This window comes from Gadus chalcogrammus, chromosome 19, assembly GCF_026213295.1.
Source record: "Gadus chalcogrammus isolate NIFS_2021 chromosome 19, NIFS_Gcha_1.0, whole genome shotgun sequence".
In the NCBI taxonomy this organism is placed as follows: domain Eukaryota; kingdom Metazoa; phylum Chordata; class Actinopteri; order Gadiformes; family Gadidae; genus Gadus; species Gadus chalcogrammus.
Genome location: NC_079430.1, coordinates 23,455 through 42,243, shown reverse-complemented (window position 1 = coordinate 42,243; position 18,789 = coordinate 23,455). Strand labels below are relative to the sequence as shown.

Below are 18,789 nucleotides of genomic sequence, written 5' to 3'. Positions count from 1 at the left end.
ACGCCACGCCCACACTAAAATCGTTTTATTATGTTTTGAGCGTAGGTCGTCGGAGAAAAACATGAACGCCACCCGGAAAGCTATTGTTGCGGTAGCATTGGCCGACTACTACTACTATTTTCATTTATATTATTTCAGGACTACGAAATAATATAAATGAAACGGTGCGTTTTCACCGTACGAAAACGCAGCCATTTGAACTTCTACAATTTTCACTTCATTTCATGTTTCAATGTATCTTCTGCATATGTAAGTTATTACAGCAATACGAGTGATTGAAATTGCGATTTAAACCACCAAAGCGGTCCAAACACAATGAAAACAGTTCACTGAATGTCACACTGGGCGCATCCATCTTCAATTCTATCTCGGAAGCCTCGCTCGGTCACCGCTGAGTTCAAACGAGATGGCGAGATCGACTTCCGAGGAAAAGGGGCGTGTTTGTGCGTGTCGCTAGGCAACGTCCTCGGAGCTCCGAGACGGATGGATATTAAAACGCACCATGACTGTAGAGAGAGTCTGTCATTGGGCGACCGATCTCATGTGCTCGTTGAGAAGGTGCCGTGTATAGACGGAATGAAACCCCCACTGAAGCACGTAGGCTCACCCCCCCCGTCAACAATCTTGCCCGGGGCGCAATTGGACCTAGGATCGCCACTGTCTGCAGCCATGCCTAAACGTTAATGTAAGTTCACGGACGAACTAAAGAAAAAAAAAAATACCCATGTTTTGGCCCCCCCCCGCGACGAAGTGTCCTCTTTTTCACAAACTCAAATCTGGTCACCCTAGTGTTGGAGAGCAACCCAGTCTCACCAATATGCGTACAGATCGCACGGTTTGACACTTTCAAAATGCGTGCAGTACATACGCCAAATGACCATTTCGCGTGCATATGATACGCAAAACCCAGCATTAACTACTGTGGAGGGAGGATGCGTCCATTTCGCGTGCATATGATACGCAAATCCCAGCATTAACTGAATGGGAAATGCAATATTTTAGGACAGATTCACCATTAAACGTGTTTCTAATGACATTTCTAGCGAGAAATGTACTTTTTCCTTGAATAATCTTCAGTCAGTGAATGTGTATGATCTTTATTAATCTTTATTATCTGAATGGGAAATGCAATATTTTAGGACCGATTCACCGTTAAACGTGTTTCTAATAACGTTTCTAGCGAGAAATATACTTTTTACTTGCATAATCTTCAGTCAGTGATTGTGTCTGATCTTTAGTTTTATAGTTATTAGGAGTTGATCGGCTCGCTCGCATGTTTCAACGACGTCAGGTTGCTTTCGCTAAACTAGCAGCTCACGTGCTTCCTGCGTTTGTGTTATTAAACTGTTACTTTATGTAACTTTTAATGATATCATCTTGTTAGAAACACGTATATCTGAGAGCCAACCCAGTCGCCAAAATCATACCTACGTTGACAGTGTACGTTTCGTGAACACTGGATTACGTCGCATTTCAACATAAAATAGCGTGTTATACACACACACACACACGCACGCACATGCACAGACACACACACACAAGCACACACAAGCACACACACGCACGCACAGACACACAGACACAGACACACACACACACACACACACACACACACGCACACACGCACACGGTGCATTTCGCTGCTAAAACCACAACAAAAAAATATTCCCTCAAATATTATTACTTTCAAAACGTTGGCCAAAATGGCCAATAATATCATTTTTTTTTGGGATGCTTCTAGGACATTGTGGGTGGATTTTGAACGGTATGTGGGGGGGCACGTTTTTTGCAGGAAGATCTGGCTCCACCCCGGCGTGGTGCCGTCTCCTTTTGACCTTTTGACCCCAGACTTCTGGGGGAATAGCTGAATCAATTCATTAGTCAATCAGAAGCATGTAAACATCTACGCTTCCAGGCGATTGCAACGGTGCCACACATGAGCATATTCGAACATGTTTAATGGTAGTAATTAGCTGTCGAAATTGGAGGCCTTAATCAATAATGAGCAGCTATTGATTTGCTTCCCGATAAAGATTTGTCACAAATGACATGTTATTTAGCATCTACACGTTGAGCTGAGTCCAATGACACCAAGAACGACACTCTAGCTAATGGTAACATGTATTTTACATGGTACACCTAGGTCTAGGACATGATCTCGGTGTAGCAAGAGGCCGAGCTTGATCTCATTGGACTCAGCTTAACGTGTAGATGCTAATTAACATGTAATTTGTCAAAAATCTCCATCGGGAAGCAAATCTATAGCTGGTCATTATTGATAAAGGCCTCCAAAATCGACAGCTAATTACTACCCCGAAACATATTCAAATATGATCATGTGTGGCACTATTGCAATCGTCTCGAAACGTAGATGTCAAAGGACGCCTTGTTTGCTCTGCTGCACCACCGGGAAGATATTTTCATACTTCTAATGGATTGATTCATATTTTAAGGTTCTCGGAGTGAGACTTTAAGTGGCTGCAGCAGAAGTGTTGCGACGAAAGATGATATCAAGAGATTTATAGAATATTCCCATTCACATTATGATTCTTCGTCGTAACATCCGACCAAACATCCTTTACATTCACAGAGCGAAGATTATGAAAGTCCAGGCTCAGCAAGTGCTCCATCTCGTTGCACCTGCACCCAGCGGCTCGCTTGCAAGATTTTGGCCTGAAGTTCTTCCCAGACCTATACCCTAACAGTCCAATATGCATATCTGAGAATCAGGCCTCTCTTCAATAATGACAAAATGTAATGAGAGAAATACAGATTCACTTTTTGTTATCTCATAAGCGGCGTGGTGCCGGCTCCTTTTGACCTTTTGACCCCCGACTTCAAAAACGTGGCCACAGGCCAGCTGTGTCTACACACCTTTAGCCACAAATGTACACCTCCATCCCACAAAAAATGGGGACTAGAAACTAACCTCTGTCTTATGTACATACACTGTACTGTTGGAGGTCACGCCCCTTTGCCGACCTTTTCGAGATAGCTAGGGATGCTAAAATGTTTACACACATTTCCCGGGGCCCCGTGTACGACATATCCGAGATTTGGAGTTCTAGCCCTTAGAGATAAAAAGTTTTCCCAAATGGAGTGTCATTTGGACAAAGCCCCTCAGAAGTGTAGCCTGCAAGACCTAATGGTTCAGAATGTGGTGGAAAAAGAGTTTTTGAGATAGGAAGGTCCTACCGCCCTGAAATTTTAATACCTTATTCTAGGGCCTAACTGGGACCTCCGCACCGAAACTTGGCCCGGTCGGACCCCGAGGGCAGGAAGGGGGGGCCCTTCCTGCCCGAGACTTGGCGCGGTCAGACCCCAAGGGCAGGCCCCCCCTTCCTGCCTGGACTTTCATAATCTTCGCTCTGTGAATGTAAAGGATGTTTGGTCGGAAGTTACGACGAAGAATCATAATGTGAATGGGAATATTCTATAAATCTCTTGATATCATCTTTCGTCGCAACACTTCTGCTGCAGCCACTTAAAGTCTCACTCCGAGAACCTTAAAATATGAATCAATCCATTAGAAGTATGAAAATATCTTCCCGGTGGTGCAGCAGAGCAAACAAGGTGTCCTTTGACATCTACGTTTCGAGACGATTGCAACAGTGCCACACATGATCATATTTGTTTCGGGGTAGTAATTAGCTGTCGATTTTGGAGGCCTTTATCAATAATGACCAGCTATAGATTTGCTTCCCGATGGAGATTTTTGACAAATTACATGTTAATTAGCATCTACACGTTAAGCTGAGTCCAATGAGATCAAGCTCGGCCTCTTGCTACACCGAGATCATGTCCTAGACCTAGGTGTACCATGTAAAATACATGTTACCATTAGCTAGAGTGTCGTTCTTGGTGTCATTGGACTCAGCTCAACGTGTAGATGCTAAATAACATGTCATTTGTGACAAATCTTTATCGGGAAGCAAATCAATAGCTGCTCAGCATTGATTAAGGCCTCCAATTTCGACAGCTAATTACTACCATTAAACATGTTCGAATATGCTCATGTGTGGCACCGTTGCAATCGCCTGGAAGCGTAGATGTTTGTCCTCTTCTGCCACCGGAAAGATATTTACATGCTTCTGATTGACTAATGAATTGATTCAGCTATTCCCCCAGAAGTCTGGGGTCAAAAGGTCAAAAGGAGACGGCACCACGCCGGGGTGGAGCCAGATCTTCCTGCAAAAAACGTGCCCCCCACATACCGTTCAAAATCCACCCAAAATGTCCTAGAAGCATCCCAAAAAAAAAAGATATTATTGGCCATTTTGGCCAACGTTTTGAAAGTAATAATATTTGAGGGAATATTTTGTTGTTGTGGTTTTAGCAGCGAAATGCACCGTGTGCGTGTGTGCGTGTGTGTGTGTGTGTGTGTGTGTGTGTGTGTGTGTGTGTCTGTGCGTGCGTGTGTGTGCTTGTGTGTGCTTGTGTGTGTGTGTGTGTCTGTGCATGTGCGTGCGTGTGTGTGTGTGTGTATAACACGCAATTTTATGTTGAAATGCGACGTAATCCAGTGTTCACGAAACGTACACTGTCAACGTAGGTATGATTTTGGCGACTGGGTTGGCTCTCAGATATACGTGTTTCTAACAAGATGATATCATTAAAAGTTACATAAAGTAACAGTTTAATAACACAAACGCCGGAAGCACGTGAGCTGCTAGTTTAGCGAAAGCAACCTGACGTCGTTGAAACATGCGAGCGAGCCGATCAACTCCTAATAACTATAAAACTAAAGATCAGACACAATCACTGACTGAAGATTATGCAATTAAAAAGTATATTTCTCGCTAGAAATGTTATTAGAAACACGTTTAACGGTGAATCGGTCCTAAAATATTGCATTTCCCATTCAGATAATAAAGATTAATAAAGATCATACACATTCACTGACTGAAGATTATTTAAGGAAAATGTACATTTCTCGCTAGAAATGTCATTAGAAACGCGTTTAATGGTGTATCTGTCCTAAAATATTGCATTTCCCATTCAGATAATAAAGATTAATATAAGCTACGCCGTGTTCCGGAGCCGCGGGGGATTCTGGGAATTGGGGTTCTCAGTTGACAAATGGGGCTTTTGTTAACTTGTTTTGTTGTTAGGATTAAGTGGGGTTAATGGGTTCGGGATGTTATGTGGTTGTGTGTTGTTCTATTAACATTGTTTGTGTGTTCATTATTGTCGACACCGTCACCGAGAGCGACGTGACCATCGTTTCGCGCAGCTGTTCCGTGTTGAAGTCTCGTTCAATAAAAACCAACTCTCGTTGTCGAGCGTTCAATAAAAACCAACTCTCGTTGTCGAGCGTGCCCCCCCCCCTACAAACGTGTCTCCCCCCCCTCAACAAACGTGTCCCCCCCCCCCCCCCCCCCCCTTCAACTAACGTGTCTCAACAAACGTGTCTCTCCCCCCCCCCCCTCCCCGGTCAACAACAGTCTCCCCCCCCCCCCCTAAACAATCGTGTCCACAATTTGCCGCAAAAGCCGTGAAACCCAAACCCCGAAACCCGCCTCCACAGCGGCACACGTGGATACTGTAGGTATAACACGCTATTTTTTACGTTGAAATGCTACGTATCCAGTGTTCATGGAAACGTACACCACTGACGTTTTTTCTTGGCGACTGGGTTGAACAACCTGACGTCGTTGAAACATGCGAGCGAGCCGATAAAATCTTCCTAATAACTATAAAACTAAAGATCAGACACAATCACTGACTGAAGATTATGCAAGTAAAAAGTATATTTCTCGCTAGAAACGTTATTAGAAACACGTTTAACGGTGAATCGGTCCTAAAATATTGCATTTCCCATTCAGATAATAAAGATTAATAAAGATCATACACATTCACTGACTGAAGATTATTCAAGGAAAAAGTACATTTCTCGCTAGAAATGTCATTAGAAACACGTTTAATGGTGAATCTGTCCTAAAATATTGCATTTCCCATTCAGTTAATGCTGGGATTTGCGTATCATATGCACGCGAAATGGACGCATCCGCCCTCCACAGTAGTTAATGCTGGGTTTTGCGTATCATATGCACGCGAAATGGTCATTTGGCGTATGTACTGCACGCATTTTGAAAGTGTCAAACCGTGCGATCTGTACGCATATTGGTGAGACTGGGTTGTGGAGAGAGGATGTCCTAATTTTTCTAAGTCCGAAAGTCCGGAGATCGGATGTTCTAATTCCTCTTAGTCCGAAAGTACGGAGATCCGATGTTCCAAGTTTTCTAAGTCCAAAAGTCCGGAGATCGGATGCTCTAATTTCTCTAAGTCCGAAAGTCCGGAGATCGCAAAGGGCCCAGGCCCCGCATGGAGCCCCCGTCGGGACGATGTCTCTCTGTCTCTGTCTCTCTCTCTCTGTTTTTATCTAGAACTTTCACTGTCACCCCGCCCTTTTCTCTGATGCAGATACCAGGTCATTATGACCTGGTAATTTTCCACCTCGCCATGGCAGAGATTCTCTCAGGCACGTAGGCCTACTCCCAGGCACGTACTCTCAGGCACGTACGCCTTCAGATTGTTGTTACTTGTTCCACAAATTATACTAATAAGTAAAATACACCATATAATGATAAACAATATAACATATCATAAGTGTAAGATAAACAATACAACAATACAACATGTCATAAGCGTATGACAACATCATTTCACCCACAAGTGCTGTAATCTTTCTCAGTGCTTTCTTCCATAGCCGATTATGTCTAAACATGATAAATCTTATAGTGAATAATAGATATAAAAGAAAAAGATAGATATATGATGATACTAAAACAAGAAACACTTTATAATGAATGATAGATATTAAAGAAAGAGATATATTTATGATGATATTAAAACAAAGAAACACTTTATAATGAATTATAGATATTAAAGAAAGAGATATATTTATGATGATATTAAAACAAAAAAACATGTTATAATGAATGATAGATATTAAAGAAAGAGATAGATTCATGATGATACTAAAACAAAGAAACAAAGAAAATGATTGTTATATGATGATACTAAAACATGATATATGATTTTATGATATTTAACTGATACATGAATAAACCTGATACATGAGTAACACTGACATAAGTAAATCCATTCCTCTTTAACATCCTTCAGCCCCCGCTGGAAAAAAAACCCACCTTTCCCTAGGCCTTGGTAATTCTCCAACAGCCCCTGCCTTCTCCGCCCTTATCCTCCCACAGACCTCTCCACCTTCTCCCTGTCTCCTGGACTCTAAGAAATCTACCTTACTTGACAACTCAAAACGGTCAAATCACGAAGTGTGGATCGATGTACTTGTACACTTTTCGTACTCAACGGCAGCCATCTTAGCTACGTAGCGGACGAGGGAGTAGCCAGGCTGAGCCAAAGTTGGCGCATTTTCCACTTTGTAGTTTTTATAGCTTTTGATAGCTAATAGGCGTAAAGAGTTCACCATTCAAGATGTTTCAGGATGTTTATTGCGGGTGAGGAGCCACGGCAGCAGTCGTGATCGTAACTTACGGTTTGTGCACCACAGAGTATTCGATTTGGAACAACACTGACATCTGAAAATTAGCGCACTTAGTGAGTGCGGATGGTGTACTACATTTAAGCGTACTCAAGGAAGTATGGATATTGGAACACAGCACTGGATACGTCACCCCTGTTTCTATTATTCTATTATTCTATTATGATTGGCCGTAGTGTACTCCAATTGTGTGCAGTGATATTTTCAAATGCATGCTTGGTTCCGCCCCTCGAGTTGGGCCATTTTCATTACTCGTTGACAGACCCTACTACTTTCTAGATGTGGGTCTGGATTTCCAGGCTAACACTTTTCCATAACTGCTACACATGCTAGTTCCGGGGCCTGGCTGGCTTTTGCTAGCTTGAGCTGCTCTGGTTTAGCCAACTTTCACCAGTCAATCAATATCTTTGGTTTTTGGCACACTTTCTTCATTCTTAGTAGTTTGCATTTGATGGCCTTAATAATTGATAAATTATTCTTTAAATTGACATTTTTCAGCTAATGCATAGCCTGTACATTAGCGTGTTGATTATACCGTTACTTTACTCAATGACATAACTTTATGAAGCCATCTTTTTTACATTTCTTCCTTCTGGTGTTGCCATATGCCTGTATATATATTGCATGAATATTCATGTGTTCTCCATACCTAGGAGAGAGTCTTCAGGAGAAGGTGGAGCTCAGCCTACCTGAGGATATGATCCAAGGATCTGCCAGAGCTTCAGTTTCAGTCCTGGGTAAACTATGATCTCTTTTTACTGAGCATGTTGGGGGGCTGCCTTATCAACCATGCCCAATAGGAAGAAAACCACTGTGTGTCTGGGGAATGATTCAGAACAATTAAGCACACATTAACTGGTCAGAATTTAATTAATTAAAAGGTCAGCAGTATTCAGGGGAGAGGAAACCTAGTGGTCAGAGTGTTTGGCTCCCAGTCAAAGGGTTCTGGGTCCAAACCCCAATGTCTGCAGTCTACCAGTAGGCCTCCCTGATACCTTTTGTTTATTATATTATTATTATATCTAAAAAAAAAAAGACCAACCCCTCTGGATGAAAGCATATGCTGTTGAAAGAGATAGTTAAAACATTTCTTAAAACATCCATGTTCTCACCTTAAACTTCCCACAGGTGACATCTTGGGCCGAGCCCTCAAGAACCTAGACGGTCTGCTGAGCATGCCGTATGGATGTGGAGAGCAGAACATGGCTCTACTCGCCCCCAATATTTACATCCTGGAGTACCTGACCAACACACAGCAAATCACCTCAAAGATTAAAGCCAGGGCCACTAACTTCTTGACCAGTGGTAAGTCTCCTAAGAATTCATGCTCTTTGGATGTGTTCAGCAGACTTAATTGAAAACTTTAACGTCTTATTTTGTTTAACGTTTGTATTTTGTAACCGTCCCTGTTTGGTCATTCCCTGAAAACGAAATAGGCTTCAATGATATGTAGATGAATAAATTGGTCTGGGCTGTATGGAAGAAGGACTGGACCACAATGGGGGCTGGCTGTTCACATTTATTTAACTCTGCATGAGCCAAAAGAAAAGTATCACTGAGCATCTATGACCCAATACATGGGTCAGCATTCCCTTCCTCAGTTAGGTTAGCGCAGACCGCTAATATATAGAAATATGTATTTAACAATATAACATGAAAATAAATAAAAATATAGCTGCATGCAGCAATGCGGGTGTCAAGCATAATGGGACTCGATAAGCTAATTCTGCCGGACGGACATAATCGGCTGGGTGGCTACATGACGACCGTCTCTGTAATCGGTAAACTAACTCTGCCGGAAGGACGTAATCGGCTGGGTGGCTACATGACGACCGTCTCGGTAATCTGTAAACTAACTCTGCCGGACGGACGTAATCGGCTGGTGGGCTACATGACGACCTTCTCGGTAATCTGTAAACTAATTCTGCCGGGCGGAGGTAATCGGCTAGGTGGCAACATTATGACCGTCTCGGTAATCGGTAATAATGACGGCAGTTGGGATGAAGTACAGCATTATGCGAGTACGCGTAAATGTAGACAAAAAGGAAAAATGACCCTACCTAGTGGTAAGGGCGCATTATCGTCTGCCCGACAGAACAAATGACACAAATACGTAGTGGTATTCTGAACAATATCCCTAACAGAGACACAATGTTAACAAGCATCAGTTCTTGAGGCGCTTCACGAAGCATCGAAACCAGTCAGAATTGCAGTTTATATTGTAAGTGGGCGGAATGGTAAATAAAGTCATTGTTGTTTGACGTCCCCCTGAGGTCAAAGGTCACCAAATTGTTTGGCTGTCCCCAGAATGATGTCATGAGTCTATGTACCAAGTTTGGCTATGATATGTTCAAGATTTGCTGAGAACGGGCTTATTTCCTGTTAGGCGGCTTTGCCGTCAAGTTTGATTGGCTGTCACGGCCAAACGGTTTGGAATTAGAAAAAGCTGTTTGGCACGTTTGTTCAGTTTGGTCTGAAGATCAAATATGGCAAGTTTCATGATGATTGGACATAATCTAGCAAGTTTGGCTATGATATGTTAAAGAGCTGCTGAGAACAGGCTTACTTCCTGTTCGTTTTTGATGGCGCAAGTTTGATGAATGACGTCATAGGGTCTGTTGAAGTCGGCTTGGTTCAAGGAATCCAATGATACCTGGTTTGTGAATATTGGATGAATGGGTCGAAAGTTATAAACATGAATGCATGTCCAACTTTGACCTTTTGGTGGCGCTAGAGCTGATGGGCTAGTGACCTGAAATTAACTTGATGGGCTAATGGGGCTGTCCTGAACCAGTGTACCAAATTTCACAACTTTTCACCAAGGCGTTCTATGGGCTGCAATAGACTCCCACTGAAGGATAATAATAATAATAGGAATTCATACAAAAACAATAGGTTGTCTCGCAACTTCGTTGCTTGACACCCAATAAAGTACTTAATGCAATTTGCTGCATTCCCACAAACGTAAATACGACCAGCTTTGATATAACATATAGAACAGATAAAACATTCATACCTGCTTGAGCCAAAAGGAAAGTGTGACGGTCGAAGCAGCTAGTATACCGTACATGGGTCAGCATTCCCCTCCTAGCAAACAAACACACAGGGAAACCCAAGGGCGTCAGTTTGTTTTTAGAAGTGGTGGGGACAATAACCATAAGCTTGAGTGTGGTCTGAAAAGTGCTGGGTACCCTTATGTAAGCTATTCATCCATTCAACGCTGCATTACAATATGCTCTACAGTGTATTGTCAAGTGTTGAAATTATTCGAATATTCGAATACTGGTTCGGAAAATTAGTATTTGAAGCTTAAATCAGTATTCGGAGCTTCGTTCTTTTTTTTTTCCACGTACGTGACTTTACCAGAGCGAGGGAGGCAAACTATAAGCGTCAGCGACACCAAGCAGAGAAGCGAGAGAGGTGGAGGAAGAATAGATATCTTGTTTCCCTTTACTTTATAACACAACATTAGCGGGATCTCTGGAGGAAAAGTAATACAAAACCTTAGCTTAGTTGTTTGTTTACGTTCGCTGTACAGCGCCGCGCCAATCAACTTTGACTGGCTTGCTGCAGAGCGTGAGCGTCTGCGGAATACCCGGTCAATATAATGGATATAATATGGACACATAAGACAATCAATATTCGGTATTTGTTATGGATTTATTGTACAAATTCCCTGAAAAGATGCACGTTCCAGGATGAATTGAAAAGCTCCCGTAAGGGCTGAGATGGCAGAGAACAGCTGATTTGGAACGGAGCAACAGCTGTTCGCTTTCACGGGGAAAAACGAAGGAACTTCAACCTACTTAGGCCTACTAATTAACGTTCAAAAGCTATTAAATCTTCAACAAAATATGCAGATACTGTCAAAATCGGTTCCAGGGAGTATATAAGGATAATTAATGTTGTTTTTGATGGTGCTTTTTTCTGGAACGAGTATTCGAATATTCGCTCGGAAAAACCAACGAGTAGGCCTATTCGAAGCCTGAAAAATGGCATTCGGGCCAGCCCTATGAAGATCCTATTCGAACAATAAAAGTTGAAAACCACAGTTTGTGTTTTGGCTTGTTTTGCAAAACGGCGTTGGAAACACCAGGGTATTGGCTCGGGATATGTAGGCCTAATACTAATACACACAGGACAAAGAACAGTGTTTTCAATTTAACACTTATCTTGACATCAACAAAGTTTACCAGACAAACAATGCCAGACTGTAAAAGGGGTACGAAATGAAACGAGGTACTGAGCATCAGCCTTTTGAAGACGAGCAAGGGCTGCTGGTAGCATATGTTATGCTGCTATCTGCCAAATCCTGACCACCAGTAAACACTTGCGAAGGACCAATGTAGACTTCACTCGTTACAACATCATAAGAAAATTGTCCGCAAATAAAATCCCCTTCAGTTTAGGATAATCACACAGGTTATGCGAGAACATATTTATGTCAGGATATGCCTACCAGGCTCCAAGTCGTCACATATCTCAATCAGACAAAACCAACTATAACCACATTGGCATAGCAATCGCACCGTGTGTAGCTGCTACTAGCTGCAATCTATATATACAATGCATACTAACTGGAGCACCAACCAGAATCAGATCACAATCGCTTAGGACTGTGGGTAACCTTTGGCCAGGTCATCACGATTCACGAGCAAACAGAAACAGCAGCAAAGTTTACGTAAACCAATTTCTTACCTTATGTGGCCCTCCACATGCTGACGTATCCATATCGATATCCAGTGTCACAAACATGCTTTTTATAGGAAGCAAAAGGACCGGCTATTTTCTGAATAAAAATGTCAATTTTGGCTGTCTGTCTTGAAACTTCTCCAGTGCGTTCACACCAAACGCAACGGGACGACAAGATCCCATACAAAGTGAACATATAGACGCGTATCGGGCGAATTTTTTTGATTTGTCGTGCCACACTTTCGCCGTGCACAGGCGAGCGCGTTCACAAGGATTTGTGGCGCGACAAATTTCAACTTTGACACGAATTTCGCGAGATGACAGCCAATCAGCGTTCAACAGCGTGGCCACTGAGTGACATGTGTAACGTAACAGCCAATCAGCGTTCAACCGTCAAACTCAGCGCAGTGCAGTCCAGGGTGTACTGCAGCATGGAGGAGAAAGTGATTGTTGCCGTTTGCGACTCTCGGAGCTCTATATATAATAGTATATAATATAATATGATTGTATATATAATATCATATCACGGCCAAAAGCTCTGTGTGCCTCCGGATGGCCGTAGCGCGGGGAGCTCATAGTGATTGGGCTTCTCGGGAGTCGGGGTTTGTTTACCGGCGTTGCTATGGGTTCCGGTCTTGTGTGTTCCAACAGTTTATTAGGTAGGCCTATCTAATAAATGATGTCTTCGAGCGCGCCTATCGCATGGTTTTAGACTCGACGATTTCGGTTGAGTATGTGGGGATTTTTTCAGTCGCAATTGGTTTGCACATTTTTAAAACTGGTGGGGACAAAATTTGTATTTCAAATAGTGGGGGGGACATTTCCCCCCCGTCCCCCCCGTAATCGACGCCTATGGGGAAACCCTGTAGCACTCAGGACGAACGTGTATACAATAAAACTCTTAAAATGTGCCTTTACAAAGCTTAGGTTGAAATGACAGCGCCACTGCATGTTAACAGCCTTAATTCTAACACCTTAATGGTGTGGCCACACTGAACGCGTTGAGCGCGTTAGATTATGCGAGTAACGCGCCTAACTTGATGCTTGGTTCAACGCGCCTACGCAGCCACCATCGCTGCGCTGGATTTAGGAGTCCGAGGTAGGCAACCCAAATGCCACCGTGTTTGGGTGCATGATAGAGCTCGGATCGGGTTAGATTAAATAATCTCGGATATAAATAACAATAATCGGGTTAAGTAACATCACATGGTGTGTTTGTGTTTCCAGCATTCGTAGTGTTGATCAGCAGAGAAATAGTCCGCCAAAGACGTTGAGGTTGCTTAGCAACCAAAGACGCAGCCCATGCAAGTGAATGGAGCGTTCCCTCTTTGTCATAACTATCAAACCAAACATCCTTCACATTCATCGAGCGAACATTATGAAAGTAAAATGTACATTTCTCGCTAAAAATGGTTACATAAACACTTTTAATGGCATAACTATGTTACTATTTCCACCCAGAATAAAGAGTAAGATGTCCGCCATGTGCTTCTGTGCAAGCGTCTCTGCCAGTGACGTTGGGTCAAGCCCCACGCTGATTGGCTATCGCGGCTAAGCGTCACGCGTAGGCGCGTCAAAAGTTCACATTTTTTAACTCTGCGCGTTGGTGCGTTGGGTGCATTGGTGCGTTTAAGTGCGTCATTACGTGCGTATGCCGCCCCTAACGCACCGCTTTAACGCATGTAACGCGTCTACACCAATGGTTCCCTATGCAAAAATGCAGATTTTCAATGCCTCTAACGCGCGTAACGCGTGCAGTGTGGCCGTACCTTAAGATGCACATTACACATTTTCATTGTCTACAAAACAAATGACATACTCAAATATGACGACAAAACCAACAACATCCCGCACCTCAGTTAGGTTAGCACATACTGAGCTTCACGCTACAGCAAATCAACGCAGAGATTAACTCACTTCTTGACCCTTGGTAAGTCTCCTAAGAATTCATGCTCTTCGGGTGTGTGCAGCAAATGTAATTAAAAACGTTAACGCCTCATTTTGTTTGTAATTTTCCCTGTTTGGTCCTTCCCTGAAAAGAAATAGGCTATAATGATATGTTATAATCACACACAGGCTACCAGAGGCAGCTGAACTACAAGCATTCAGATGGAGCTTACAGCACCTTTGGAACTGGATCTGGGAATACCTGGTAAGATTTGGTAGACTTTGACATGAATGATTGAAATTTTGAGTGACTGACATTGAGTGACTTGTCATTATTCATCAGGCTCACAGCATTTGTGCTGAGATCCTTCGTCAAAGCAAAGTCTTTCATCTACATTGACCCAACCATCTTAGCGGACGCTAAGTCTTGGTTGGAGAGCAAACAACAAGACAACGGCTGCTTCCAAAAGTTGGGCAGTCTGTTCAACAACAGAATGAAGGTACAGACATGGAACCTTCTCTCTGACTTTGCTTAACTATGAGGAGGATAAAAGGGCCTCTTCATGTTTTGGGCAGGTTTCAGTTTTGTTGAGACTAATAAGCAGAAGGTGGAGGCACATTTGGTGTACAACTGTAAACACACGCTTCAACCAGATATTTGAAAAGAATCACAGAGTCAAGCTTTTCATTGCTTTGCCTTACAGGGAGGCGTCTCAGACGAAGTCACTCTCTCTGCGTATGTGACGGCCGCTTTGTTGGAGACCAATATGTCTGTTTCTGTAAGTATTGAATCTTTCAAGCGCTGGTTATTAACCAGCGCTTGAAAGATACCCATGGAACTATGCAAAAGGGCTTACCACTTTAATTAAATTAAAATGGATACAATATGTAACACAGAGTGACACAGAGTGTTTACAATTGGTACTGCATCTCAAATTCACAATATTGGAGAGCTTTCTCCCAATTGGGTTGTACGGTTAAGGACAATGAAAGAACACAAGCGCAAGATGAGTCGGGGGCAACATTGTATTTTAAGACAAGTAAAATAATTATATTTTGAGTATGACAAGTGATGATGAGTCCTACAGTTTAAGTTGATCAGCAGATGTGTACATTTGTAAATTATTAACCGGCTCATGTGGCATCTGTCGTGAAATCCTTCTTGGCTCCAGGCTGTCTTCATCCATCAAATGCAACTCCAAGATTTACCGTATTTACCTTTTATTCAAAGTCGAAAAGGCTTTTTAGGTTGTGTAGAATGTAGTACATTCTCTGTTGACCCAGTTTGTCTGTTTGCTGCCATAGCTGCAGCATGCTGTGTTTGTGTATTTGTTTAATAGCTGGCAACCCGTATTACTCAGAGAATAGAGAATCACAACCTACAGACCAAAACAAAAACAAACATTCCAACCCAGAACGGAAATTTCAAAGGATAAAACACCATAGCATTGTTATCGGGGAGTTTAGTATGTTTAATCTCTGACGTGGTCAATTTAAGAGTACAGTACATTTGTTACACGTAGAGAAATGAATTGACATTTTCATTCTATTAAAATTATTCACATCTTTGAACATTATTTTATGAGCCATTTAATACAGGTAACGGTGATTGTACAGCAGATACAGTATATGATATAAGTATTGTTGGAAAGTTCAAGGTTTGATAGAACAACATTATTTTGACATCCCCGCCTACAGGATCCACAGATAAACAAAAGCATGTCTTGCCTGAGGCAAAGCCTGGGTGATAAAAGCAACACGTACGCCACGTCTCTGCTGGCTTATGTCTTCACCCTGGCTGGAGACATGGAGGCACGGACTTTGCTGCTGGAGCACCTGGACAAGGTGGCCACACAGGAAGGTCAGAGGACTTTCAATGGCTCTATTGTTCCCCTTAAACAACTTTAACATCTCCCTTATGAGGTGATCTTACAAGTGTACAGAACAGATGAGCTGGGCTAGTTGTTACTAGTTTTCTTGGTCAGGATGTGTTAGACAAGGTGGACATGCGTGATGGAGAGAAAGGATGGAGATCGAGGCCTGGGGTCGGTAAAAAAGGAATACGCTGTTGAAACCGATCCAACAAAAGTTGACAGCATTGTGTAATCTGTGTAACTTCTATAAAGGGTCAAGTGGTTATTGATCTGATCTTTTGTATACTTTGAAACCGTAAACTAAATAAAGCCAAGGCAGGTCCACCTCCCTCGGCCCTCAGTTTTATCCTGGATGTGTTTTCCTCAGGGGGAAACCTCTACTGGTCTCAGAGGTCTGAGAAGTCAATGTCCCTCTCCGTGGAGATCAGCTCCTACGTGCTGCTGGCCACTCTCAGCGCCACCCCCACCACTGCTGACCTGGGCTACGCCTCGCGCATCGTCAGGTGGCTCACTAGCCAGCAGAACTCCTACGGAGGCTTCTCCTCCACACAGGTACAGGATTTCCTCTATAGGGGAATACAGCTCTATAGGGGTATCACAGACCTACTATATAGCGGGCATGCATTAATATATACATTTAAAAGTAAAGAATTGTTCCAATCATACCGTTGACCGATTGACCAATAGCTTTACCATTAGCCTTCACAAACCAAAGCTTTCTTGTTGTTCAGGACACGGTGGTAGCTCTTCAGGCCCTCGCTCTTTACTCTACACTGGTGTTCAGCCCAGAAGGCTCCAGCACTGTGGACGTCCAGCTCCCCAGCGGCCAGATGACCTTTGAGGTGAACCAGGACAACAAACTGCTTTACCAGGAGAGGTCGATGAAGGACGTGACGGGAAAATACAGTGTGGTGGTGAAAGGCACTGCTTGTGCCTCCATGCAGGTAAGCATTCAGCAGAACAGCTTGTGCTTGGATTTTGTCTAAATGACCTTATGACCTAAATGAAAAAAACACGACCTCCCGTGCCCCCACTGAGCTCCTGGTTTGACCGGTCTAGAAGGCAATGTAAGGTATACATTCGTCAAGAACACATGGCGTGAAGATATTCTGTTGTGTTCTGCTCTTCCAGTTGTCTCTTCACTACAATATTCCAACGCCAAGAGATGAATCGAGTTTCCGGATCAAGGTGACACCCGACTCTGAATGCAGCACCAACCAGCTGAGGCCTAAGGTCACCCTTAGGCTAGAGTCCAAGTAAGTTAGCCATGGGTAGATTTAGGCTGATCATTGTTATTAATTTATTTTGTTTTGAATAACTATTTTATACAATACTTCTCACTGACAATAATTTTCACAGATATGTGGGAAAGGAGGATTCCACCAACATGGTGATGGTGGATATTAAATTACTGTCTGGATTTGTTCCTGAGCCAAAGTCTTTGAGAAAGGTTGGTAAATGTTTTTGACATTATTTGTCCTGGGTGTTCTTTTTTTATAAATCTATTGAATGTCCTCTCCCTCACAGCTCAAGTCTGCACTGCTGGTGGATCGCGTTGAACATAACGACGATCACGTCATCATTTACTTGAAACCGGTTAGCAAGCTAACATGCAATAGAAACACATACCGTGACATTTATTAAAAAAAGAAGATACATACGGGGGGGTTATAACACACACATGTAATTTATAATGACATGATGTTTTAATTTATGTCATTTAAATGTATCCTATTGCATTGCGACCTTGATCACAAGTGTTTTTGACACTTGTAGACCAGCATGGTCTCCATACATCTGTTCCAGACGAAACTGTGCTTTCTGTCCACAGTTTTTTGCGGTTGATGTGCCCATCAACCACTTTTTAGACATCTTGCAGGACATTGAAGTGGAGAACCTGAAGCCTGCTGTGGTCAAGATCTACGATTACTACCAGCAAAGTAAATATGTACCAGATATAAGAGAAAGGGAGGGGTTGGAAGAGGAAAAGGGGGCTGGGGTGAATGAAAAAATGCAGACGGACATCTTGGGGTACAAAAGTATCACATCATTTTGTATCACAAAATTATTACCTAATTTTGTGTAACACATATTTTTTCTACTCAGGTGACCAGGCTGAGACAGAATATAATGACCCTTGTAATAAAAGTAAGGATACAAAGTGTGTGTGTATTTGTCTCTGTCTGACTTTCTCTTCATGCTTTTTTAAGTATTTTGTTTTGCATTAATTGTCTTTTTCCTTTTGCAGAGTTGAGGATTGCAGATGAATAAGCAGATATTCAACACTTAACCCAAGCTTTCAACAATGCAAAAACTCAACCATTTTGTTCAAAGTATATTGGTCGATATATTACTACTCATTGTTTGTTATGTGGTATTATTGGTGGTTTTATGTCACAAAATAAAATACTTTGTTGCATTTAAAATGTATCCTTCATCAAGCTCTGTAATTGCTTTTCTTCATCTGACCATTAACGTAAATAATTAAGACTTCTACTCACCGTCATTCCAAATTACATTAAACCCAACGCTACGAATGAAGAAGGAAGTGGAGGGACAGAGAGTGACTTTTGTCCATGAGTATGACAGAAATAGCTACTAAACGTCAAAAGTATGCAGGGCTAAAGAAAATTCTCAAAGATAGAGCGCTCTGGTAACAATCACCAATGGACACAATGGAGGTGCACTGGGCCGATGGAATAATAGTGTGCAACAACGCTCAACTTTTTCAGCAGCGACGGATCCGTCATCCAATCAGATCGCGTATGCAAATGTGTGCAATGTCTCGGCCTCTTCCGACGTCCTTTGACTGAC

General features: G+C 42.6%; 1 protein-coding gene across 1 annotated transcript in view; it reads left to right on the top strand.

Moving 5' to 3' along the window:
* Positions 1 to 18,417, top strand: part of LOC130372757 (alpha-2-macroglobulin-like) — a 48,831-nt gene extending 30,414 nt beyond the window's left edge. The window contains exons 8-21 of the mRNA XM_056578918.1: positions 8,176 to 8,259; positions 8,651 to 8,827; positions 14,291 to 14,366; positions 14,445 to 14,601; positions 14,806 to 14,880; positions 15,800 to 15,962; positions 16,343 to 16,527; positions 16,707 to 16,919; positions 17,107 to 17,231; positions 17,335 to 17,425; positions 17,503 to 17,571; positions 17,807 to 17,915; positions 18,082 to 18,123; positions 18,224 to 18,417. Of these exons, the coding sequence (XP_056434893.1) occupies positions 8,176 to 8,259; positions 8,651 to 8,827; positions 14,291 to 14,366; positions 14,445 to 14,601; positions 14,806 to 14,880; positions 15,800 to 15,962; positions 16,343 to 16,527; positions 16,707 to 16,919; positions 17,107 to 17,231; positions 17,335 to 17,425; positions 17,503 to 17,571; positions 17,807 to 17,915; positions 18,082 to 18,123; positions 18,224 to 18,246 (1,589 nt within the window). The 3' untranslated portion in view covers positions 18,247 to 18,417. The remainder of the gene's footprint in view (positions 1 to 8,175; positions 8,260 to 8,650; positions 8,828 to 14,290; positions 14,367 to 14,444; positions 14,602 to 14,805; positions 14,881 to 15,799; positions 15,963 to 16,342; positions 16,528 to 16,706; positions 16,920 to 17,106; positions 17,232 to 17,334; positions 17,426 to 17,502; positions 17,572 to 17,806; positions 17,916 to 18,081; positions 18,124 to 18,223) is intronic.
* Positions 18,418 to 18,789: the final 372 nt, after the last annotated feature.